This window comes from Rattus norvegicus, chromosome 1, assembly GCF_021556685.1.
Source record: "Rattus norvegicus strain SHRSP/BbbUtx chromosome 1, alternate assembly SHRSP_T2T, whole genome shotgun sequence".
In the NCBI taxonomy this organism is placed as follows: Eukaryota; Metazoa; Chordata; class Mammalia; order Rodentia; family Muridae; genus Rattus; species Rattus norvegicus.
In genome coordinates, this window is record NC_141534.1 from 132,414,954 (window position 1) to 132,439,146 (window position 24,193).

A 24,193-nucleotide genomic window follows, 5' to 3' on the forward strand; every position below is an offset into this window, starting at 1 on the left:
GGGTGTGGGGTGTGTGTAGGGGAACAGGCTGAGCTCTCCCTTCTTGATGGTGTTCTAGCCACCCAGTTATGACAGCACCTTCACAGGGCCTTGGCTTGTGTAAGCTCTGCTGGGTGAGGGTCTGAGACCTCACATAAACACTCAGCAGCCCTGCCCCATCTGGGTTTTCCGTAACCTCCAGTCACCAAGCTGCTGGTCTCCTGACTTTTCCTCTCTAGCTCCGTATTTTGTTTGGATGTCCACTGTCACCCTTGCCCTCTTGAGCAGAGAGGACCCAGCAGCAGAGTGTCTTGCTTGGGTGACTGCCGTTGTGACACTGCCTAATGGCTCAGCAAGAGTTCAAGAACCATGGCTGACCCCTTAGTCTTTGTAACTCAAGGGAGATGGATGCCATTTTATCGTGTGGAGGGTCTGTGTTTCTTCTTCTTCCTTTTTTTTTTTCTTTTCTTTTTTTCGGAGCTGGGGACCGAACCCAGGGCCTTGTGCTTGCTAGGCAAGCGCTCTACCACTGAGCTAAATCCCCAACCCCGGGTCTGTGTTTCTTTATATACCATTTATCTGTTTTCCAATCGTGATTTTTCTTATGGATGAATACGAATTTTGCAAACAAGGTAAGGGAACTGTTCATCTTTCATTTGTGTTATAAATGCACTTTAAAAATTATACTCATTAATTTACTGTGTGTGTGTATGTGTGTGTGTGTGTGTGTGTGTGTATGTGTGTGTGCATGTGTGTGTCAACAGCTTGTTGGAGTTGGCTCTCTCTTTCTACCACATAGGTCCTGGGGATTGAACTCAGGTCTTCGGTCTTGCCTGCAAGCTCCTTTATGTGATAAACCATCTCCTCAGTTCTGTGGGTCTCCCCCGCCCCGTCAGTTGTTTGTTTACCTTTGTGGTACAGTTTCCTTCTAGGTGTTCTTATTGTTGTTGTTTTTATTTTTTGTTTGTTTCCGAGACAGGATTTCTCTATGTAACCCTGGGTATCCTGGAACTTACTCTTTGGACCTGGACTCGTGCAAGCTGGAATTAAAGTTATAATGCCACCACTGCCCAGGTTTCTTTTAGGTTTCCAATTCTTCTGTAGTCAAGTTCATCAGGTGTTTCCTTCCAGGTCCCTGGTGGTTCTGTGAAAGTCCTCCTTCCCTGACTGTGAGGCTCGGGTTAGGGCTCTGTCTGTGGACAGGAGAAAATGTGGCACGAAAGGTATGCTGAGTCAGCAAAGTAGGAGAGGCTGTCCATCAGCCTGCGATCCAGCGACACAGCACAGGGCAGACAGGGCCAGGCTCCTGTCTGGACATCCAAGCAAGGCAGCTTAGGGACGCCAGGGGAGAAGAAGATCTGGTGACTTCCAAGGCTTGCCTTAGGGATCATGGTGGGAAATGGTGGTAAGGGGTTCAGCAGCCACAGAGCTCAAGGTCTGGTCCCCAAGGATTCAAAGCCTGACTCACAAAAGGAAGTGAGGAGCTAGCTTTCTCCAGGGCTGGGGCCGACAGGGAAGCATTTGCCTATGGGAATCGCTACAGAGCATTTGGGAACACCCAGCAGTGGGCTGAGAGGGGTGGCCCCTGTCTACCCTGGGCCAGCAAGGGGACCTGGGAAGGCTAGAGTCTATGCGTTTCACTCAAGAGACAAAGGCCATGGTTCCATTGAAGTCTGTTTATTTTCAGATAACACGAGTCTCACCAGCTTGCACTTCCCCAGTTGCAAACACCTAAATTTGCTTTTTATAATTTAATTCTAGAAAAGGTTCAGTGACATGGAGCCAAGTACAATCTCGCATTCAAACGTGTGTTCTAGGTTAGGCATCCTCTAAGGGTGATGCCTGTCAAAGATGTGTGTGTGTGCACACGTGTGCACGGGATTTATAAACCGTTCCCTGTTGTGCCTGTACACCCTGTTAACAGCTTGGCTTTTCTTCATCCGCTGTCCACGTGGGCAGTGAATGTTTGGCAAATACATAATCCAGTATAAGTCCCATACGATGGGATTTCACAACCAGGCCTAACCGTGGAGATATTACTTAATTTGTTAAAGTGATAAACAAGATTATGATGTGCAAACAAACAGGGCTTGTGCTCCAGCTGTGTCCAAGTTTATTTTACCAAGTCATAAACACAGGCCCTTTCTCCAGGCCCAGTGATTGGGTTTCTCCTTCCTTTTGTCGGGGGAGAAGAATGTAAAGGGGGGAGTCGGGGCCCTTGCACCGGGCTTTCCGGCTGTGACTCTTGAAGGAACCCATTCATCCCCACTATTGGGCAATGCCGCCCTCGCAGGGTCCTTCTGGGGTTTCCCATTTGCAGCCTTTGCCAAGCGGGAGATTCGATCTCAGCTTGACCAAGCTGGGCCCCATACTCCAGGGACTGAGAGCCTTGTGAAACAGGCTGAAAGCCTAGGGTCTCGGGGGAAGGAGGGCCAGGGGTTGCAGCCCTCCTCCCACCTTACCCCGAACTGCTCCTCAACCAAGACTCTGTAGTGTAATTCCATTGGAGGCCTGGCGGTAGAAGAACGGACAGGCCCATTCATTATGCTGGAAAGGTTTGGAATGGGTCACTCTCCCCGGCTCCTGGAAGCCTAGGGAAGAGGCGAGAGGAGGCCTCTCTCAACCAGACCCTGTGGCTTCCCATGGGCTGATAACTTTCCCCACAGAACCTGAGAACTCCCAAACTACCAGCAGCTCCTAGCTTCTCAGCCCTTCTTAGCAGAAGGCTTAGCAAAGAACCCGTTTGTCTTCTGTGCCCTAGGAGGGCTGTAGCTGAGGGGTCAGGCAGTGGCTCGGACCTGCTGGCTCCGCGCGGAGGCCCTTCCGTAGGCATTACCTTCTCTTGCGAGGACACGCCTCCAGCCGGCCCAGCTCCTCATAGGACTGGTAGAAGATGTCAAACTCCCTGGCGCCCCAGCCCCTCCAGACAGCCAGGCACCACTCTGTGTTTTCGTTTGCAAAGCCGCACACTACGGTGTCCTTTGCCACCACTGCCGCATCCACCAGGACCCTGCAGAGAGACGGGGTCTGAGATCACCCACAGGAGCCCTCACTAGGTCAGGGTGGGGCCTCGCTCTTCATGCTCCGCTCGAAGGGGGTGGAGTTACTAAGAGGGTGCGGTAAACAGCTCAGCCTGGCTCTGGAATGCACTCGAAGGTCCAGATTCTCCCTGGTAGTGTCGCCTATGGGATGGGGCCTTATAATGTATCTAAAAGGCCAAGGGCATCCATTTACTTTTATAAGCATTGGCTATAGAATAGAAGACCACCGACTGACGCAAGCAGGGCAGGCACCGTCCAGGCGCCTCTCTGGAATTCTGGTGTCCAGAATGAACCCACCAACTGAGTATTACAGAACAAAGGCAAAGGTCAGAGCGATGGGTGAAGGGGCTTGCCTCCCTATGAGGCAAGCTTGATGACCTAATTCCTGGAACACATGTCAAAGCAGGAGGGAATCAACTCCCACTGTCCTGTGACCTCCACAGGCTCACTGTGACACATATCTGCACCCCACAGTGAAAACACTAGAGTGGCCCCATGAGTGTCCTTGGTGCAGGCTCCTCTCATTCTATTCCCCACTGACTCAGGAAATTCAGAGGAACACATAAGACAAAGTCTGCTGTCTCAAAGCCATCACTGTTTACACCGTTTTGAGGCGGTCAACTGTTTTACACAGTCTGTGTGTGCACAGCATGTTTCTGCTCAGGCCACAACAGATGGTTCCCTGCATCTTCTTTGTCCTGGTAGCGTCTCTGCGGGGCTGGCGGCCCATCTCTGAGTCTGTTGGACCTCCCCCTCCTATACCCAGTGACTGAGCCCCACTGCCCATGAAGGCTCTCTTTCACCAAGCTATCGAGAGTCTCTGGTCCTTCCTTGCTTTTTCAGCTGGCCAACTTGGGTCTTTCTCCTCCTAGCAAATGTGCCTGACCCTTGATAAAACCTGTCTCTGGGGGGATGACTAGAAAAGGATACTGGTACAGTCTGAGTAGGTGTGCCAAGGTCAACCAACCTGGTTCTGAGGACCTATTTATTTCCAGAAGCCCAACGTGGAGGCTGGGGACTACTTCGGCACAAAGCTTCCTTTTACCAGGTTAGCCAGGGTTCAGGGGCAAAGCCTGATCTTATTCCAGAATTGGTCACAGAGAAGATCCATTGTCCCAGGACTCACTGAGAAAGCTCAGTGCTAGCAGGCAAGTGACTGGACGTGGCATGAGCGACTGGCTGCTTGTCACTGACTGTCCTGCTTTGGATGACCTTTGCCCAAGGGTGAGTGACAGTGTATGCTGCTGGCGGGTCTACTGTGATGTGTAACACTGCACACATGTTTGGCTTCAGGGCCTTTCACGGGGGAGCTTCAGGGTGAGGGGTGAACACTACCAGGAACTCTGGCTTAGCACCGGCCATGAAGACTGTGCCCTGAACTGGCATCGTCACAGCAGCGACTGGCATGTCTCACAGTCTGCAGATTAGCATCCAGTCACACTCTCAGGCTCAGGGACGGGAGTTGCGGAGTGGGACCATGTCACCTGGCTCTATCCGGTGCTTCATGGGCTGGTAGGTCCCCCGGTAGGGGGAGGAGGAGACCTCTCCTGTTCGGTGGGAAGGACAGTGAACGAATTTGAGAGGATCTCGTCTCAAGCACAGCTGAATCTGGCCCTGGAGACACACCTTCGGCAGTGTATTTGATCCACAGGTACACAGACACCCTGAAGTAGATATCCTTGGCCGGTGGTTGGTGCTGTATTCAACTGCCATGCTGAACCCCAGGAGCTGCCTACAGGACCCCCACCTTGCCTCTGCTCTGCTCCGTGACCACACCGGTGGATCCAGAGTCTTATCTCCGGGAACCCAGAAGCAGCAGGGCTGTTGTGCGGTCTAGTGGACATGTTAGTGAGCCCCGAGGTTCCCCATCCTCCTCCCCCGTAGCCTTACAGAATGGTTCTCGGTCTTACCCATGCGGATTGAGCTCTCTGGCTTTTAAAACAGCGATGACCCTGCCCCGCTGGGCACCCGAATCCTTCTCCAGGCCGATGACAATGATATCTCCACCATGTCTAAGGGACCAAAGCCAAGACAGGGGAAGGGACGGCTCAGGAACCTGTACCCTCCAGGGCACAGGGCAAGCGCGCCAGTAGGTACAGAGCCTGAAGTTTTCGGGAAGGGAGTGTCGGTGGATGCACCGTGTGATGCAGAAGAGGTCCTTCCCCCACAGGAAACCTGAGTGCGGCTGCTGTTTTGTGGCCCCCTGAGCTTTCTGGTGGGCAGACGAGATATGGACATTCTGTGTGGGCATTCTTAGATTTACTGCAGAGATCACTCCCGATTCTAAAACTGCATGGCAAAGCCTGCTTGGCAGGACCGCCTAGAACGGATCTGGGAATCTTTAAAGAAGCCGTGGCTTCCATGCTCCCTAGCCCCACAGCAAGAGCATTGGGCAGCTCAGAAATGACACTCCCATACCGCAGCAAAACTTACCTAGGGACCCAAATGAGGTCTTGGACAGCAAGCACCTTCACAGCCTGCAGGTGTTGGCTGAACGTCTCCCCATCCATGGGGCTCAGATCATGCTCAGTTCTGTCAGGGGTGACGCTGGGCTCCTGCAGCCTGTCTGGGTCTTCATAATTGGCGGAGAAAGGCACACTGGAATAGCTGGTGAGGGAGCTGGGCAGGCTGGTGGGGGACTTGGGGTCTGGGTGGGGTGTGGATGAGTACGAGGATACGGAGCAGTAGTCAGTGAGCGAGTCCTGGTGGGTGAGGATCTGCATGCCCAGCTCCTCGCTGTACATGATGCTCACGTCGGCGATGCACTCTTCCTCAGGCTCCTTTGAGGTGGTTATGTGACGGATTGGGCTTTCTGGGACTGAGGGCTGTACAGAAAACGTGTCCCTGAGAGGACTGGGGTCCCCGCAGAAGTACCGGGCACACAGCTGGTAGGTGGCTGAATGGTACATCACTAAGGAATTGCCCTTGTCGTCCAGGCACCAGACTGTCTCCTCTCCTCTGCAGTCTGAGCTGCACACAAGTGATGTGACCACAGATGGGGCTGCATAGGGCTCCAGCCGCCTGCTGATGTCCAGGATGGCACAGTCGATGATGAGGAGGCCTGGCCCATTGCTGTACCAGACCTCAGACCCGCTGTTGACCACTTCCATTGCCCTCACTGGGTAGGGGTTCTGCCGTGAGTCTTCGTCTGGGATGCAGAACTTGGACCTGTTGGCTGTGTGCGAGCACAGGTAGGAGCAGCTTTCTTTTGGGGTGCCCCGTGCCATAGAAAACACAGCCACGAGTCCATCAGCCAGGCCAGCCAGCACCAGAAAGGAGTTCTGGAGGGAGGGGGAACAGACATGCCACACATTCTAAGAGAGAAACCACAGGCTCTAGACTCATCTCTGTATGCGTCTCAAGTGGTCACATGAGCTCATGTACCTCACAGAAGCAACGTCTTTGAAATCTGAGCCTGCTCAGGGGCCTCAGGACTACGTCCAGAGATGATGTAGTCTTGCCCCAGCAGAGCCATGCCCATGCTGTAAGGCAAGAGATGAACCAGGGGCAACTGTGCTCGGAGTACCGAGGGCATCAAGCAAGGATGCCACCACCCAGCGCTGGTCTCGTGCTGTAAGAGCAGCAGGGAGCTGCCTTGCCCTTCCTGGATGCCCTGAAGGCCTCATGAAAGGCAGGGCAGAATGCTCTCCCTATGGCAGACAGTTTATTAACATGATAGCTGTTGTAGGCATGAGTTCTGGTCACTGCCCACATGATGGAGATCTCCAGAAAGGCAGGGGCCAGGTCTCTGTGCCCACCACTGTCACCTGGGCACTGCACTGGCACAGGAAGGGTTAAGTCTTATACACCTCTGTGGCCCTGGATTCCACTGTGTCCATCAAGTGGACAATATATGTCTCTGGAAGAAAGAACCTCTAACTTAACTTACCTGCAGGGGTGCCTTCGCCCTGTGTGCCCACATCCACACTCTGAAGTGCCTGGGCTAACACGACTGAGGAGTTTGACTTACCACGAAGCACCATTTCCTCTGTAGCCACCCGCCAGACATTACTAGGCCAAAGCCAAAGTTGTAGGTACAGAGCCAAAGGCAGACTTCCCAGGGTATCTCCCAAAGCAAAGCAGAGCAGAATGGACACAGAGGGTACTGGGTCATGGAAAGGACCACAGAACAAAGTCAGAGTTCAGGACAGGATCTCAGCCTTGTTCCAGCCATGGGGAATGGCAGGATGCCACTTTGCTAGGAGTCGGGGTGCCTGCGTAGAGGGGGGCAGCTGTTGAGGGTAGCGGAGTGAGTGGCCTCTCACACAACATCCACAGTTAAGGAGCCCTAGGAAAGTTTCTCAAACTCCATCTTCAGGATTTAGGTCAATAAAGCAGCCAGAGCAAACAGGCCATAAGTCTTTCTGGATCTTGGCTCTGCTGGCTGGCGTGGGGAACACCACGTTCGTTCAGAGGGATGTGAGCGTGCTTGTGCAGGAATGCACGCATGGTCTGCCCTGTGTGGCCTCCACAGGGCAGGCACCCTGCTCAGGAGGCTCACACAGAGTCAGCTTTATTTTCCCTGCTCGGGAAGGAGGTGCACTCCGGCTGGGGCTCTGGCCATCGGGCCCTTCAATAATGCCTTGTGTCAGGTTCTCTCACTCTCTGGTGTAGGGAGATCCCAGCTGCCTAGGCTGCCCATGGGGCTCTAATCATAAATGACTGTAAGGTTCATTTCTCTTTCTATTCTCTTTCCTTTTCTAAGGAAATGAAACTAGATCACAGGTTTGGCAATGCAAAGAAGTCATAGCAACCACTAGCTTCCAAGTGCCCAGCCTAGAACTCTGGGCTCCGTAGGCTCAGAGACCTATTTCATTGCCATTGCTGTCCTCCTTTTAGATGGACAAACAGAGATCACATAAGGGCACTCAGCACATTTTAAAAAGATGTGCTAGGAAGTACCGTGTGTGTATGGGTGGAAGGCACCCATTGCACCCACAGGCCCCTGTGGCCTTACTAGATCCAGGGAAGGAAGCAGAACTTAGGAGAGCGAGCAGTGCCAGCCAACCCCTCAGAGGAGAGGTCATCGCTCTGCAGCCTGACCTTTCACCAGAAGGGAAGGGGAGGCTCCTGTGTCTACTGTTTGGAGGAGAAGGACCAGGGCCAGTCAAGTGATGGCTTTGTCAGCCCTAGCGAGAAGAGATTCCGTGCTAAGATATGGAGCTGGGGCTGGGGAGAGCACAGGGTGGATGGGGTGAGGAGTGGGTCTGCAGGGCAGTGCTGGGCAAAGCTGGGCAAAGGACTGGGGTCTGGGAAGCAAGTCTTTGAGAGGAGGCAGAGACAGACAAAAGGGAATCAGCTGTGTCCATTAATCAGAAAACACAGTGGCCAGGGCAGGGGAGAGGCTCCCGATACCTTTATCAGGAGAAGGTGCCATTTACAATGGCTTACTTCATCATCTGCACCAGTATGAGCCTCCTCTAAGCCAGTGCTCATGGATGGTAGGCACTCCATGTTAATGGTGGCCACCTTTGTCTCTAAAGCTGGCTGTGACCTGGGCAAGGTGACCCAGAAAGTCCCCAGCTCTATCCACTGTCCCCAGCAAGGAGACCCTCCCGTACTTGGTGACAGACCTGAACATGCCTCTCTCCATACCTTACCTTTTTAATAACAGGTACTGCCAAGAAACAGGTGACAACAGCCGGCGTGTCCAGGGCCTGCTGGGGCATGCTTAATGGGCACATACCCTTAAGGCTGTAGATATAGATTTTCTGGTCCTGCAAGAGCAGACAAAGTCACTCTGAGAACCAGATAAGGAAGTGACTGGCACGGTGTCCTGTTAGGATGCTCTCAGCCTGGGGATCCCCTTTGGTACCTTAAAAAGGCAGGGTTTTGCTTGCTAATCCATTTCTGCTTTTTGTTTGGAAAATACAGTCTGGAAGAAAGTTAACTCATAGAGGATCCTAAGGAGTTGGAGACAGAAGCTTGCTTTTGCCATGCACGAACCAGCCACTAGCAAAGTGGGGCCACAATACAGTGAGAACATGCCACGGGCAGAGCCCTGCACCCCCTCTAGGACGTATATGGGGTCTCCTCTTCTGTCCATCATCTTTAAACATATTTAGTCAATTTGTTGTTGCTACAAAGAATTACATTGGGATAGGCATTCTCAGAGGTCTGTGTGTTCTCCTAAATCAGACTCAGTTCCTGACACTTTAGTTCCATGGGTATCTATGGGTTTTGGGGAGGTCCAAATACTTATAAACAGTCACGAAGAAGGATTATGATGTTCCTTCCCTACTCATAACCCTGGAGCATCTGATTTGGGGCAACATTTGGATTTCTCATAAGACAGCTACTTAGGTCTTCCAATGACTTCCGCGTATGGAGACAGAAGATCCTCAGGGATGAGCTATGCTCCGTGTCCCACACAGTATCATGAGGAAACACGGTGTGGCATGCTATCAACTCACCCAGTTTCTCCTGCTGAGACTCCCTACCTATTCTAACTACCCTGAATCCTAGCTTCCAGCTGGTGGCAAGCAGGAGCCAGCAGCAATTCCCCTGGTGACCTACCTCTCAGGACCGATGACATTGTTTTAGGGATGAGCTCTGTCCAGTTGACCTTGACATCTTGCAGTTTTACAAAGCTGGTACCCCTGGGAACTGTACCCCTCTAATGCTCACCCTGACACGGGCCCTGCAGGCTGGCAGTTACCTCGGTGGCTAGCCACACTGAGCTCTGGACCTTGAGCTGACAGCTCAGCTTCATCCCAGGACAGGTCATCCTCTGTACTTCCAGAAGGCCCTTCTCGGTGTTGACCACCGTGTAATTCCTGTGGTTGGCAACAACATGGGGTCAGTTGCAGAGAGCCAGGGGCACCTCCTTCCCCAGGCCAGTGGGATGGCCTTGGAACAGGTGTAGTCATACAAGTAGGAAGGACCCTTCGTGTCACGGGTTCATGTTTTAAAGACGTGGTTCCCAGATGTAGGCACTATTTTGGGAGGCTCTGGGAACGTTGGGGGGGTGGGGCTAGCTGGAGCAGATGGAACACTGGTGGTTATATCAGTGGTTATAGCAGGAGCCCAGTCTCCCTCCCCACCTTCTCTGTTTGTCTTTCTCGTTTCCTCTCTCTGCAGCTTGTCTTCCCAGAAGTAAAGGAGAACCATGATGTTCCTCCCAAGTGTGGGGGGGCCAAGATGGCAGGGTCTGGACACAGAGAGTCCAGATCAGTCATCCACCATTGAGTTGTTTCTGTCAGCTCAGTTATTTTGTTGACAGTGACACAAAAGTAACCACATACAAAGGTCTGCTACCCTGCAGCACTCCTGGACTTCATTCATGACATTGGGTACATCTGGGTTTGCCTGCCGTGCAAGGCTTGGACATGGAAGAGAAAGGACATTCCAACCGGAAGGCAGCCTCCTTTCCTTTTGTGACCTCCAAGGGTTCAGGCAACCATCCCACGAAGAGTTAGAGCACCTCCATTGGACTGCTCACTGCCCTCCCACTGACCAGAGCCCGCCCACCACAGGAAGAGAGGCAGCCTCTGCATTGGAGTAGACAGTCCCAGGCTAAAGATAAGAAGTACGAAGTCCACACTTGACTGGGTGGAGCTCATGATGTGCCTCCACCCTGGTCGCTCTGAGAACAGCTCAGTTAGTGAGGAGAGCAGGTTCTTGGCTCACAGGCCTGGATGTGTCCAGCTCCACTGCCCCTCCACACATCCCCAATGAGTGGAGCAGAGTAGGGGAGGGGTTAGTTGGCTAATCACACTCCTGAGAGCACACAGCCCTTTCTTCCAGTCAGAGAGAAAGTGGAGCCTCAGACAGGAGCCATGCTGTAAGCTCTTTTCTGCAGTCATATTTTGAAAGGTGTTCACCACCCCTGACTGACAGCAAACTGCAGATGAAAAAAAAATGGATACAAAACTTGCAAGCAAAACTTTCTCCAAAGTTCTGTCTACTCGTTTTAGTCTTTTCTTCCATGTAATGAAAAAATTTGATACTGAAAATACAGTTGCTTAAGAAAAATAAAAAACATGGCGGAAAGACCAGAGTCTAGCCACAGTGGCGTCGTGTTGCCCTGGTTTCCTGCTTCGTTTCCTTTCTTCTTCCATGGGTCAGTCTGGGAATCTGATCTTCTCTCTCCAGGTTCCTTGCTCTATGTGCCCAGGTAGAAGCCCCCACTCTCCCTCCTCTGTTCTGGTGGGAGATTTTACGGACCCTCTCTTCCTACTGGGAAAGATCATTTTCCCCCAGGTCCAACTCTCTCCAGCATCGTGCCTATGTCTGAGACGAAGGGAAAAGCAAGCATCCTCGGGAGGGTGGAAGAGGTTGGCTCTGGAGTCCAGGCCCAGTCCTGGAACCAGCCATTGGATGAACCCTGCTTCTTGGTACTTAGAAACCATATCTAGACCCTGCAGTGCCTGTGACATTTGTTTGGTCCTCTCCAATGGAAAGAATTGGAAATATGAATTTATTTCCCCTCTGTCCATGTCTCCCCACTGACAACCTAAGATCATAAGATCCATGCAAACTTCAGAGTCCGTTCTGCTGACCCCACTCTATTCAAGTCTCACGACATCTCAGTCTTCCCGGACTGTAAGGCCTGTAAATGCTCTCCACTGGGACCACCTAGACTACACTAACGTGCAAAGCTCTCCTGTCAGGGGAAGGAGGGGTAGCATGCGCTGGACAACCCCACAGGCCATCACCCAAGACCTCTATTCCATGGAGACTCCATCTCTGGCCTCTCTCCTTCCCAGGCCCTGCCTCTGGGTCTCAGGAATTCTTTCCCCCTCCCAGGGGGTCTTCCCTACACTCTACAGCAGTTCCCAGTGACACCAGAGGCATACGTAGTGAAGTACAGACTGAAAAGATTACCTTGACTCCTCCTTCCCATCCCAGAACACCACAGTGTACTCCTGGCTCTGGGATGAGAAGAAGGACGACTGCTTCCCACAGGGCAGCATGTACATGAAGGTGGCGAAGGTTGGGTCTTTCATCTGGCTCACCACAGACAGGGCCAGGGGACGCTGTGGGAGAAAAGTCTATAGTGAGCACAGCTGTGTGGGTCCCCATACAGGGCCACCTGGCACAAGCCAGGGCAGTGTGTGACTCCTCCCACTTGGGGATTAGCCTAACACAAGACTGAAAAGGCTTCAGAACACCCTCCCCCACTCCATAAATAAATAAATAAATAAATAAATAAATAAATAAATAAATAAAAGCCCGTCACAGCCTCTGGGTCATCATGGCCACAGTAATAAGCTCAGGTGCTCTGGAGTCAAAGGCCCGTTGTGTTCTACCTTAAGTCCAGGGACATAAACTCTTGAAAGGGATCTGTCTCAGATTCTATTCATAATGTATTAATTAATTATCTGATTTGATGGACAAGTGCTAAACTTGAAATTAGAGGCCTCTTCTAACAAACAAGGAACTCTCTTTGAAAATGTAATATAGGCCCAGCTTCTCGTGAGCAAACTTTCCAAAGAGATATGGTCCGTCCCTCTGACTTTACATGGGGACTGCACTACTACAATGCATTTAATATGCGAATTGAGCGAAACTCAAAACGTTCAGATCTCAGAGCATATTAGAGTTTGGATTTTTGGACTGGGTATATTCAACTAACATGGAAATATTCTAAAAATCTGAAAAACTCCAAAATTTGAAATACTTCTAGTCCTGCATATACATATTGTAGAGAAAAAGAAAGGTAACTTTCCTACAGACAGACGACAGGCAGGCATGCACGCACACACGCACACACACACACACACACACACACACACACACACACACACACCTTGGAGTCCCACAGCCCCTACCAGGGGAAGGCAGGCCCACGTTCCGCTCTGCTCTGTGTACCTTCTCCGGCTTCGTGTCCCAGCACTCCATCATGAGCGCCTGCAGTCGATGGAATTGTACTTCCTCTGGCTGCCCCAGCACTGGGCGGATGCCCTTGGACAACTTCTTGACAATCTGAAGTTGGTGGTGGCCCAGCGCAGGACGCTGTCCTGAGAGCAGCTCATACAGCACCATGCCATAGGAGAACATGTCTACCTGGGCAGGAGGGCAAGCCAAGTTAGGTCTCCTGCCTGGGTTCAGCAACCTCAGAAAGCTGGCCCCGAGGAGGAGGAAGGAATGGGAAGGCACAACCAGGAAACACGGGCTCTCCCCAGTCCAATCTACCTACCCGATGTCCACACACCCACAGTCCTCTGACCGCCATCTTCCCATGCATTTATCTGTCCATTTATCCTTTCTTCTCTCTGTGTTACTTATGTATTCTCCCATCCATCCATTTGTCCATCCACACGACAGCCATACACACAGAAATTGTTAACTACCAGGTGCCAACTAAGGGCTCCGAAGCCAAGACCCCAGAGGGCTATATAAGAAATTCATTAAAAAGGGGGTGTCTCACGTGTTTTCTCATTCTAATTGTCATTAAAAAATCCAGCAAGTAGAGAGTTGTGCAGACCTCATGTAAGTCAGGGAACATCTTTCATAAGAGAATGTCTGAGATGGAGTGGGCAGGGTTTTGTTTTTGTTTTTTAAGATTTATTATGTACAGTGTTCTGTCTGTATATATGCTTGCATGCCAGAAGAGGGTGCCAGATCTTGTTACAGATGGTTAAGAGCCACCATGTGGTTGCTGGGATTTGAACTCAGGACCCCTGGAAGAGCACTCAGTGTTCTCAACTTCTGAGTCATCTCTCGGGCCTGGAGGCAGCAATTTTTAATGTGATTGTTTCTATCATAGCCTCTGTGTTCAGTGAACATGTTGCCCGGGTCTCCAAGCAAGCAATACGCATGCGCACACACACATGCACACACACATGCACATGCATGCACACACACACACACAGATACACACACACACACACACACATACACAAACTAAAATATACCTCTAAAGCTAAGGGCAGAGGTCAATCTGTTAACAAACAGGCAGACATGGACCCTGGTACCTTCTGGTCAGAGCTCGAATCCCCCTCACTGAGAGAGGAAAACACTCTGGAGAAGGTGAGCCCAGAGCCCCAGGACTGTGTGTCTGACTTCTCACTGGTCCTGCGCTCCTGCTCTGCATGGCTGGCTTGGGGGTGACAGTGGGGACAGGCAGATACCTTCTCGTCATACACAATGCGAGGCCTGATCTCTGGAGCCTGGTAGCCTGGGGTGCCCTCCACACCCAGGGCCCCCTCGTGAAAGGACTGCCTCGAGATGCCGTAGTCTGACAGTTTGATGTTGATGAGCTCCTTGACGCTCAGTGACCACACCAGGATGTTGTCTGACTTGAGGTCACAGAAGATGATGTTCTTCTTGTGCAGGTAGGCCAGGCCCGAGGCAATCTGGTAGGCTATTTTTTGGGTGAGCATGTGTCCCAGGGGCATAAAGGAAGAATCTTGGGAAGAAAGCAGTACTTATGTTCAAATCTATCAACTTTAAGATGGAATCAGATTAACATTCTAGACGCTGTCCTTCATTCTTCCCCTGCTTCCTTTACTTCAGCTTAGATGGGGTTGCTTGGTTGGCTTGTACGGCACCGTTGGGAGGCGATGGGACCTTTAAGAAGTGGGGACCTGTTTTATGTCAACTTGACACAAACTAGACAATTTGGAGGACAGAACCTAACCTGAGAAAATGAACCCCCTCCCCACTACCCTGTGGGCAAGCCTGTGGTACATTTTCTAGATTAATGATTGACGGGGGAGGGCCCAGCCCACTCTAGGCTGTTTCACCCCAGGCAGGTAGTCCTGGGTTGTATAGGAGAGCAGGCTGGGCAAGCCCACAAGGAGTGTTCCTCCACCGTCTCTGCATCAGTTCCTGTCTCTAGCTTCCTGCCTTGGCTTCCATAAGATGACGTATCACAAGCGGGAGGCTTCGTACTGCTTTGGTTATGGTGTTTTAGCAACAGAAGCCCTAACTAAGACAGGCCTCATGGAAGAAAGTGAAGTCGTTGGGGACAGGCTTTTGGAGGAGACATTAGGGCTCTAACCTTTCTCTTTCTCTTAATCTCCTAGTTGACATGACATGTGTCTCTTTTCTGCCATGTGACTCCATCATAAAGTGCCAGAAATGACAGGTCCAAAGGACAAGGGCAACTGACCATGGACTGGGGTCTGTAAAGCCATGATCCAGAACAAACCTCTCCTTCTCCTAAGCTGTTTGACTCAGTGATGGAAAACTGCCACTGTGACATAGTGACTAACACATCCCCTAATACTCTAAGTGCCCCAGATACATTCTTGCTCTTCTTCATGCCGGAGGGGGCAGAGAGCAGCTTTAAGTGAAGTAGCATGCATTTAGGATAGAAATGTTCATTCTTGTGGTAGGCCATGTGCAGGGCTACACGTGTTTTTATAAACAGATCTGAGCCCCCTGGTACTCATCTGAGGCCAACCTGGTCCTGTGGTCCTGTGTAAAAAGACACAGACAGTGCATAAATCTTCTCCACTTTCACTAGCCTGAGAAGTGGACTGGCTTAGTAGCAGTTCTTTCTTAGAGAGGGCAGCCAGCTCCCTACTTCTGGCATCGGTTTGGGGATAGTTACCTGTTTCTTCAGAATTCCCTTTAAGTTTCTTTGAGGAATAGGATAGGCAGAAGAGGTCCTAAGTGTCATCTTAACTGGGGCTCAGTGTAGACGTGGTTAGAGGGGGACTTAGGGATGCAGTTGGGGCTTAAGGTACCAGCTGCTGTCTCTTGGGCCAGTGGTGCTGTCTCATTGGAGGCTCTGTGTCTTCCCAGTTGGGGCTGTTTTCTTCTTATAAGACTTGAGGTCTGCTTCTGTCTAACCCCAAAGTATGAACTCTTGAGCTACCTCAGCAAAAGAAACCACCCATAACTTTGTTTTTGCAAGCAAGGTGGCGGTGGGAGGTAAGAGGAAGGCCCTGTCCTTCTGCCCAGGGAAGGGCATGGCCCCTGTAGCATGTTCTCGGAGTGCGGTACCTTTGGCATTCTCAGACAGCACAGTGTTGAGGCTGCCCAGCGGGGCGAGCTCCAGGGCGAAGCAGAGGGGGTGGATGCTGATGCCGATGAGTGACACAATGCAGGGGTGCTGCAAGGCATGCAGCATGCTGGCCTCCTGACGGAAATCCGAGAAGTTCTTCATGGCATCCATGGCTCTCAGGTGCCTCAGCATGGTGTCTGCAGGACAAAGCAAGGCCGTCAGCTACCTAGGAAGAATAGCAGGTGCAGGCCATGGCCTCCCCACTGGACCCAGGCCTAGTCAGGTAGGTTGTCCTCTAAGGGTCAACGACACAGGGGGCCTGCCGTACTTAGCTTTGCATTACAGGATTGGGTAAGACGGACTTATATTTGAAAGTACGCACTGCAGGGAGGATTGTAGTATTGGTGCTCAGGATTTGGCCTTAAAGACTGGTATTTTGGGGCTGAGACTAAGACAGGATAGAAAGTCAGGGAAAATTAAGGGGGCAGCAGAAGGGAAGAAACTCCTTACTTAGCATCTGATTACCTCCCCTCTGACTGGGAATCAAAACAAAACAAAACAAAAACCCCCCAAAAACAAAACAGTCATCACAGCTGACAGACCTACCCAGAGTGCCCTCAGGGGTGCCAGTCCCTTCCCTAAGCTGTACTTGCAAAAGGAGTGCTCACATCAAGAAAAGAACTATGCTCGCCTGGGACAGACGGACCGGAGACCTTAGAGTTTTCCTACCTCAGTATCCTCTCACCACACCAGCCCTCAACCCAGTAAAACGGCAATTTTCTTGTCAAGTAGAAGAGTCTTTAAGATGGGAGGATAGGTAAGTTACATCATATTTTTGTGTTTAATTATTAAACTTTGCTTAAGCTTTGAGCCTGGTTATAGATTTCAGATACAAATGCATACACACACACACACACACACACACACACACACATACACACATGCTTGCACACACATACTCTAAGGCACTTAAGGGCTGACTCTCCTGAGTGGCCACACCCACATCTTAGGTGGGTGCTATTATCCTTAAAGATCTCTCTTTTTCCCTCTGCTGGCTTCCACTTACATCCACAGTGTGCACTGTCTCTGTCTCTATAAAGAGACAACTTTGATTACTTTGCTTCACTTTGACTCACCCTGAAATCCTTTTCTGCGCTATGTTCAAGGACCCCAAAGGGAGGTCCTCAGGCTACATTTGAACTGGCCTTCACGAGCCTCTTCCTTTCTCAAGAGCTAATGTGGCCTTGTCATATGTGACAGTTGCTGGGCACTCCCTGGGTTCCCTCAGGCTTCCTCCAGGGAGAACAGCCACAGGGCTCCAACCTCAAGGCTTAGAGAATGCCCTTACAGCCCTCAGTCACTGCTGCCACTCACTTAGAGGTACCAGCGACCTCATTCCCTTTGTATACCCTTACTGTGTTCAAAGCCTGGCTCAGGCACTATCTGAAATGTAATTAGTCCCCTTCCCCTCCACCCTCAGGGGCACTGCAGGTTACCTTATTCCTTATCAAGTAGCCTGGACTAGTGGGAGTGAAAACTACCATTAGCATCAGCCCCTGGGGCATCTGTCCAGGGCTGTGGGCCTATGACATTCTCTTTAGAGGAGAAAGGTCTACAGCAGGGAGGAGAGACTTCCACCATGCTGTAACTTCTTCCAGCACCCTTGAGCATCCATGCATCTCCTGCACGATGGCCTGCAGGAGACTCTGGATGCTTGCTGCACCCCTGGCTGTGACCGGTCCACACAGGATCATCTGTCTCTGAAGCCACTAGGCAGGGTATAACCGAGTCCTGACTGTTTTGTTTCCCGTTTCTATTCCTTCCCCCACAGATTTTAAAGGTGGGGTCTGTTGCCTTATTGATCAGCTCACTGGTTGTGCAAGGGCTTGAGTGCACCGCCATTCGGCTCCTAAAGGAAAGGTCCATTCTCACACTGACTCATTAACCCGTTAAGAATTTATTTTTTATTATAGGGTGGTAACCTCTGTAGACTTATTCATGGGGTTGGCTCATTCCCTTGTCAGCTCTTGGCTTTGGCTCAGTGCATGTGCATTGGATACTTCATTAGTTAAATTACCAGTTGGGACTCAAGGTACCCTAGTTAATCACAATTCCAGGTGCTTTTTATTACCACGGTGTAAGGTATTTTCTAATGGGCACAGCTGTGTATGAAGCATCACTGACTTCTGATAGTCTTTGCAAAGTCCAGGATTTCTGGGAGGGCTTTTATCAGCCTGAGGGTTGTCAACCAAGACTGTTAGATCAGTGCAGAATCCCATATTCTCTTCAAAGAATTGCAAATTGAATTCTTTCTTTCTGGTTTCTATGATTCTAATTTTTATACCAAAGAATACACAGTGGCTTTGTGATCTCAGCGTGACCTATCCTGAACAAGGGGCTAGAGCAGGGAGGCCTGGGCTGAGCGCAACATGGCGCTATGGTTAGAACTCGTCTCCTCTCCACTCCCAGTGTTCATGTGTAGAAAACTTAATGTAGCCATGTTAAGACTTTGTCAGTTATCACAGGGGTGGGCTTGTTAGAAACAGAAATACAGTCCCCTTCTTGGCCCGGTGTTCTCTCTCACTCAGCCTTCTGGGATGATATAGTACCAAGATCCTCCAGCACTAAGCTCTGGGCTCTCTCTCACACACCACAGCCCTGAGCTAAACAACTTCCTTTGTTTAGCAATTCCCCAGCATGGGGTCTTCTGTGGCAGCAACAGAAATGGATTGACAGGAGTACTGATGACCCCTCCCACTGGAAAGAGTTCTTAGACTGCATTTGATATGCAGGTCTGAGGGTCCCGCCTCTTGGCTTTTCTTTGTGTGGTGTAGGGTGGGGGAGTAGTGGGGAGGGAACATCCCAAATATCTATTTACAAAGTTTGCCCCATTGTCTTATCTTTCATCCTACAGCTTTCTGCTTGCACAGGACATGGAGACCTGCAGATGAGGAGTCTACCTGACGTCAGACTGTGGAGAGAATCTCCTGTACTCAATGAAGCATCACCTGTCAGTAAAAAAGTCTGTGGCCAATGAGCTAAGGCAGGAAATAGGAGATAAGAGTTCTGGCTTAGAGAAAAAGACGGAGAAGGAGAGGGAGAGAAGTAGAGGGAGAGGGAGAGAAGGAGAGGGAGAGGGAGAGAAGTAGAGGGAGAGGGAGAGGGAGAGAAGGAGAGGGAGAGGGAGAGAAGGAGAGGGAGAGGGAGAGGGAGAGAAGGAGAGGGAGAGGGAGAGAAGGAGAGGGAGAGGGAGAGAAGGAGAGGGAGAGGGAGAGAAGGAGAGGGAGAGGGAGAGAAGGAGAGGGAGAGGGAGAGAAGGAGAGGGAGAGGAAGAGGGAGAGGAATTCTGGGACATAGTCAGATGTTGGAGAGTCATCCCAGAATGCTGAAGGAGAGGTAACTGACCTCTGGAAGAATGTAGACTAAAATTAACTCTATTATTGAGATATGAGCTAGTCAGGGAACAGTGCCAAAGCTATTGGCCTAACATTTACTCATATATAAGAACTCTCAGAGTCCTTGTGTCTGGGAACAAAGTGGAAGGGTGGAAAACCACCAGGTTCCAGGTGGTTCCACCTCAGACTACCCACCCATATGTACCAGGCCTTTGGCAGGCATGAAGCTCGTAGAGTAGCAGAGTGGTCTCCGCTAACACACGCTTCTGTCTAGACAGGCAGCCATATTGTGGCCTCACTTGGCTTGGCTCTCTAGCTTGTACTCCAGGTCAGACACAAAGCAGAGCTGCACCAGCTATACCAGCCCCAGTCCTCCTCACCTCCCACCCCACATGCACGTGTGACTTCCGTCCTCTCTAAGGTAGCCTGGACTTCAGACACCTTTGGGTTTGTGTATCTGGAGAATGACCTGGTTACCTGCCGGGGCATTAGCAGAATTCTTGAACTTCTTGATGTGGAATCTCTTCACAGCCACAGGCTGGCCCTGGTACTGGGCCTGGTAGATGACTGTGCCACTGCCACCTTGGCCCAGGATGCTGTTCTCACCCTCTGTGTGCTCCAGCTTGCTGTTCTCCAGGAAAAGCCTACAGCACACACAGAGAAGGGGTTAGCCTCCAACCTTAGGTGTCCTCAGGTGTCCTAGACTCAGTTGCTAGTTTCTCCTGGGAGAGTAATCATCCTCCGTCACACAGAGCTAGTGTCCCCATGCCTGGGGACTGGGGTTTCATAGGGAGTTTTAGCCTCCTTGCTGGTCTGGAGCCTTGTGAAACAGATTTCTGTTGGGCTTCTAGAAATATGGCTGCTTTCTCACAACCCCAGCAGCCTTCTGGGAAGACCCTTGAGCCTGATGGCTCTGGGGTAAGCAGCTGAGGAACATAGGGCCAAGCTAGGGCTTTTCAGGAAGCTCAGATGAATGGGACAAAATGGGGTTTCAGGGTACAGAGATGCAGGCTTTCACAGTAATGCTCAGGGGCTAGCATGCAGAGCTTGGGGCTTTGGGGGGCATCCTTCTTCAACCCCTCACTGACTCTGGGTCTGCATGGATCCCTTGGCCTCTTACTTCCTGAGATTCTCCTTTTTCTTTAGAAGTAGTGGCATGAAAGACAAAACAGGAAGCAAAGGGAGGAAGGGCTTCTCGGGCAGGAGAGAGGCAGCCCACTCCACGGAGGTCTCCTCAGGTCCCCATCAGGACGTGTGCCAGCCTGCCTTCCAGGCCAAGGGCGCTAGTGAGCCCTCCTGTCCCCGTAGGTGCATTGATCTCTGTGATTTTGCGATTTAGCACAGCTCAGTCATGTCCCCTGCATCCTCGGCAGCCTCGGGCATGTGGTTGAGCATGGTCAGGGAATGCTCTTCAAGTGCCATGGTAAATCCCTTGTTTAGGAAGAACAGGTGTGGGGGGACTGTCTAAGATGGTCTGTGGGCACCAGAGGAATGCTATGGGTCCTTCTACGGCTTATGCAAGCTTTAAAAAATGCAGACTTCTGCAGGAGCCACAGGGCAGATCTCAGCCTGTCAGACTCCCCTGTCAGGGCTGACTGGGCCCCAGCAGATAGCCTGGGCCCCCTCTCTGGACAGACTCCCACTTGGGCTGTTGAGGTTTTCTACTTCCTAACAGACAACCTCATCTCACAATCCTACTGTGCCCAAGACTAGATCCAAAGCAGTAAGGGCCGTCCAGTATGGCTCCTTGAAGCCACAGCAGGAACCCTGCAGCCAGTTGGTGCCTCTGTGCTGAGGCATAAATCCACAAGGTTTGGCAGATAAATGAAATGTCCGAAACCTTAAGGGCACCTAACCTAGCAACTTCCCCAACATGTGACTTGTGCTCACACACAGTCGCATGCCCATGGAGAGAACCCAGGAGTGAAGAAAAGCCACTTCCCAGCAGAGTGGTCCTTGCTGTCTCCATCCTGAGCCTGCAGGAGACACTGAACAAACTTGAATGAGACTTGTCCTTTGCTAATTAATTATCCTCTCTTACCATCGGGTTTTGAGCACAGGGCTTCACACTGTCACTGAGGTATTTCCCAGGCCCATTTTAAATTTCAACAAGTCCCTGGAAGTGGGATGTGGAGCAGCACACTGTGCCCTAGAGCCGTCTGGGACAGTGAAAAAGGGAGAGAAACAGATCTCCTTAAAGGAAAGAAAGTTAAAGAAACCAGATATAGCTCGCCACTGGCAAGGACAGTTCCCCACAACTCCAGAAATGAATGGCAACAACTGAAGTCCAAAAAGGTTGAAGGACTGTCCGCAAGGAGTCCGCATCACAGGCGTGGCTCCTGTGCATTAAAGAAGATGGAGGACTTACATTTTGTGGCTGTTTCCCTTTGGACGGGACCAGCCAAGGTCTCTCTGTTTTTTTTTGCACTATTTTTGTCCCCCAGCTACCTTCTTGGGAGGGTAGGGGTAGCATGAGCTGGAAGAGTGTGCCTGCAGCCGGGCATCAACCCTTGCTCCAAAAGAAAGACAAGGCTCAGGCACGGGAGTGTTCCCCATCCAGCGAGACCAGTGAACAGCTGCGTCCTCCAATGTCCTTCTGTCCTCCAGTGGGCAACAGTGTGGGAATCTAAGGAGGCCCAACCCAGCAGAAAGGAATGCTAATCCACAGAGGAGCAGGCTGTGGCTCTATGAGCCAAGTTGCGGCAGAGCCTGCCGAGCACTCCAGTGGAAAGCCATTGGTCCAGTTTCTTCCAGGAAGCTTAGGATGGGGATCTAAGTCACCTGAGACTCGGCAGGAAGTTACTGCCACTGCATAGTTATGGTGCTAAGCAGTGAGACGGTAGGAGAGGTGTGCAGCAGGCCGCCCTGTTCTGGGAAGAACCGTGGAGCATACCTGGCTGGGAAGTCAGTCATAAACAGCTCTGGTACAAGCTCCTGAAGTGGCACTGGGAGGTCTGGGTGTCTGGGGCAGGAGATGAAGTTCCCTTCAATGGCTGTGAGCACACAATCTTCCATATCGAAGTACTGCACGCTCTCCGACCTCTCGTTTGGATCTGCATGCTGGGCCCAGGATGCTTCACAGACGGGGCAGGGCACATACTGCTCCATAAGTGGGGTCCCGTCACTTTCTGTGGCTGTCAGGGCTAAACAGGAACAGAGGAGGAGACAGCTCCTGTGAACTGGCTGTGGGTGCTCTGATCAGTACCCTAGAACTCTAAGCCTGGCTGGCTTTCATATCAGAGGTTCTGTCTGCTCCTACCTGAGCCCAAGAGAGCCAGAAATCCAGGACTACTCTGGGGTGCCTGATTGCTTTGGTTTTGATTTTAAGGCAGGGTTTGATTACATAGCCGAGGCTGGTCCCAAACTTAAGATTCTCTGGTCTCAGCTTCCCAAATACTGGGGGTACAGCGGATATCAACTGTCCTTGCCTTCTGGTGATGTTTTGGACAGGAAAATTGTTGAGGCCAAAGGACTCACCACGGAAGGGTCACCCATGGTCTAGACCCTGAGTAAAAGTTGCCGGTAGTTCTTGGAAGGCTGAGAGAAGAAGGCTAGACAAGAGTGGAGTGGAGGGGACTTTACCTGAATGGCTGGGTTGAATCTGAGTTATAGTCTTACGCTAACCACAGTTAGTACAAGTTAGAAACAGAAGGCTTGCCGGCATATTCTAGGGAAGTTAGGGATAATGAATACAAAAGACTATGGTAAAGCTGGACATTTGATGTGCGTTCTCCTAGTAGGATACACCTCTTCTCTGTGTCCCTCTCATTAGGAGGTACTAAGAAGTACCCACAAAAGTACCCCGGGGCAGGGCAGTGACTGGCTATGTACAGGGCAGTGTGGATTCCTAGATGTCCCGGGTGCATCTGACAGCCACAGGGAGAGAGACTCTTGGTTGTTGGCTCTAGGACATCTTGTCTCAAATGCCTGGCCATGTTGCCAATCTGCCTCTCAGATTACTGGCTACTTGGTCTACGTGCCACATCCCTAGCACCCACTGAGGCAGGGCATAGGCTGCTAGGGGCTACAAAACGGCTGGAGAGTTGATACAGGGCTCGGGACCCCATTGACTGGCCAGGAGGCCTCTAGTCACCCTGACTCACACACTAGTTGTTTTCTCTGAGAACCCCCTTCCTAAGCCACTTTACAGGTTGGTCACTCTTTGAGGCAGCCTCCGTGTCTGCGGTTTGTATCCAGGGCCCACTCTCCTCCTGGGACTAAGGCTGTGACGGACAAGCCTACTCTGGTTTCCAGAGGCTGAAGGAGTTCAGTTCTCACTCAGTAGGCTCCTCCCCACAACTGCCTTCCTGTGGCTGCCCCTCAGCCTCCCCACCCCCTGCTGCTACTCTGGTCCACCCCAGTAGCAAAGCAAGAGGCCCCCCCCCCCGGGAGTTCGCTTCAAAAAGTGTTTTCTTTGGGTAAACTGTCCATAGGGAAATGGATTCAAAGGGTCTGAGTAGGGCTGTGTGGATGGCTTCCTCTCTACCTGGCTTGCTCTCCACCAGGGACTCACAGGGAAGGAGGAACTGACACTGCAGCTCTGCCCTCCTCCCTCACTGACCCTACACCAGGGACTGTCCTCCACATTTGGGTCCCCCTGGTGTCAATCCCACTGATTACATAACACATGTATGACTCACACTAACAATGTCATTGACCACATGTGAGACCCAGAGACATACCTTCCCCAAATATTTTGGACATCCAGGAGACCTAGCTAGTTCTGTTCTGTGACACATTCCCTGTGTCACACTTATCCCACAGGACCTCCCACCCCAGCCTGGAGCAGGACTCTCGGCAAAGGGCTGAATCCTGGTGGCAATTTTGCTTTCTCAAAGAGGCAGTCATGTATATACATATGCACATATGACATAGATATG

At 51.3% G+C, this 24,193-nt stretch overlaps 1 protein-coding gene and 1 long non-coding RNA gene across 4 annotated transcripts in view; one reads left to right on the forward strand and one right to left on the reverse strand.

Moving 5' to 3' along the window:
• Window positions 1–1,048, forward strand: LOC102549616 (uncharacterized). The gene is made up of 2 exons (XR_015646951.1): window positions 1–611; window positions 959–1,048. It is a non-coding gene; the product is annotated as an uncharacterized LOC102549616 (long non-coding RNA).
• A 591-nt stretch (window positions 1,049–1,639) lies between these two features.
• Lrrk1 (leucine-rich repeat kinase 1) overlaps window positions 1,640–24,193 on the reverse strand; it is a 134,647-nt gene continuing 112,093 nt past the window's right edge. The window contains exons 24-35 of one of the 3 annotated variants that reach the window (XM_087557003.1): window positions 22,207–22,456; window positions 19,791–19,957; window positions 15,918–16,115; window positions 14,096–14,373; window positions 12,834–13,028; window positions 11,847–11,998; window positions 9,679–9,796; window positions 8,621–8,737; window positions 5,454–6,301; window positions 4,931–5,032; window positions 2,816–2,989; window positions 1,641–2,570 (exon numbers count right to left, since the gene is read on the reverse strand). In XM_087557003.1, the coding sequence (XP_087413129.1) occupies window positions 2,522–2,570; window positions 2,816–2,989; window positions 4,931–5,032; window positions 5,454–6,301; window positions 8,621–8,737; window positions 9,679–9,796; window positions 11,847–11,998; window positions 12,834–13,028; window positions 14,096–14,373; window positions 15,918–16,115; window positions 19,791–19,957; window positions 22,207–22,456 (2,648 nt within the window). In that variant the 3' untranslated portion in view covers window positions 1,641–2,521. 3 annotated transcript variants of the gene reach the window in all.